We start from the raw sequence: 1,618 nt of genomic DNA, 5'->3' as shown, positions 1-1,618 counted from the left end.
GCAAAAAGGGCTGGGATCTTCAAAGGGCTGGCAATCATGGTTTCTGCAGCATAATTGTTGATCTTTCCATGATAATAGGCAGCTCCACATGGGGAGGAAGGGCTGCATCTCCAGGTCAGCGCCAGCCAGGGTAGAATGTGCCTTCTTTAATCAGAGTAAAACAATCATGGTTAACAGAGCATGGCTAATATATCTTACAGTACTAGCTGGCTCCCCAAATTCTATTGCTGCCCCCTTTCAGTTCCATAGTTTATAAAAATGTGGATATTTCTCAGAGGAAAACTAACCAGAAGGAAGGCCCTCCTTCTTACTGCTCCATGAATTACTGTCCTTCTACTGAGGAAGTGTTGGGTGAAGGATGGAAGATGGGTCCCTGGATAAGGCCAAAGGATGAGACTCCTACCATGTTCTAGTCTTCCAAAGAGGGAGCCAGCAGGATCTCACTGCCAGTGGCAAACTCCAAGCCTGCATGGAAGATTCCTTGTGGTCATTTTCCTCAGAGCTCCCTTCACGTCCTTGTTCCTCAGGCTGTAGATGAGGGGATTAAGCATGGGGGTGACCATTGTGTAGAACACAGACACCAGTTTTTTCTGTTCTTTGGAAGACTTTGGTGTCATGTAGGTGACAATTGCCGATCCATAAAAAAGGATGACCACTGTGAGGTGGGAGCCACAGGTAGAGAATGCCTTGAGCCGCCCTGCTGCTGACTTCATCCTGACCACAGTCACTATGATGTGGCCATAGGATACCAGAATTAGGGAAACAGGTATGAGGAGAATCACAACCCCCACAAAGAAAATGGCCATCTCTGAAGTCTGGGCATCTGTGGTTGCTAGGATCAACAGTGCAGGTGCCTCACAAAAGAAATGAGCAATACTATTGCTGCCTCTGTAGGGTAACCTTAGGGTGAAGGTGGCATCCACCACAGATACCAGAATGCCACTGGCCCATGATCCCGCAGCTAGCTGGACACACACTTTCCAAGTCATGATGGTGGGGTAATGCAAAGGGTTACAGATAGCCACATACCGGTCATAGGACATCACTGCCAGAAGGGCACACTGTGTACCCCCCAAAATCAAGAAGAATAGAAGCTGAGCTGCACAACGTGCGAATGAAATGACTTTTTTTCTGGATAGCAGGTGGACTAGGGCCTGAGGAACGATGTTGGTAGAGAAACAGAGGTCAGCCAGAGATAAATTGCAGAGAAAAAAATACATGGGTGTGTGAAGCAGGGAGTCAACCTGAACAAGGGTCAGGAGAAGAACATTTCCAAGCACAGTGACCAGATAGACACCCAGGAATAAGATGAATAGCAGCTGCTGGGTGTGCGGGTTGTCAGAGAGTCCCAGAAGGAAGAATTCTGTCACCTGTGTCTGATTTGTCTGTCTCATGGTTTGTCTCCTTTTTCAGTATGAAGTCACTACATGCTAAACATAGGTGTGTGTAACCTATAAAAATATGTAATTCAGAGTTGGTGTGTGTAACCTATAACATATATAATTAAATTTGCCTCCAATCACTACCAACCATTTCAAGAATCCTCTTTATAAGGTTTTTTGATGATTGTGCTGCTTCAGTTGGAACATTTTCAATTTTGCAAGACTTAATACTTTAT

At 45.6% G+C, this 1,618-nt stretch overlaps 1 protein-coding gene across 1 annotated transcript; it reads right to left on the bottom strand.

The window, feature by feature from the left end:
• Positions 1-440: 440 nt before the first annotated feature.
• On the bottom strand, positions 441-1,394 carry OR2D2 (olfactory receptor family 2 subfamily D member 2; the record flags this gene model as incomplete). The annotated part of the gene is made up of 1 exon (XM_079789140.1): positions 441-1,394. One exon carries the CDS (start codon positions 1,392-1,394, stop codon positions 441-443), a length of 954 nt encoding a protein of 317 aa, XP_079645266.1.
• Between the last annotated feature and the right edge of the window lie 224 nt (positions 1,395-1,618).

This window comes from Cnephaeus nilssonii (assembly GCF_951640355.1).
Source record: "Cnephaeus nilssonii genome assembly, chromosome: 13".
Classification (NCBI taxonomy): domain Eukaryota; kingdom Metazoa; phylum Chordata; class Mammalia; order Chiroptera; family Vespertilionidae; genus Cnephaeus; species Cnephaeus nilssonii.
Note: the sequence above shows the minus strand (reverse complement) of the source record. Positions and strands in the feature narration are given on the sequence as shown.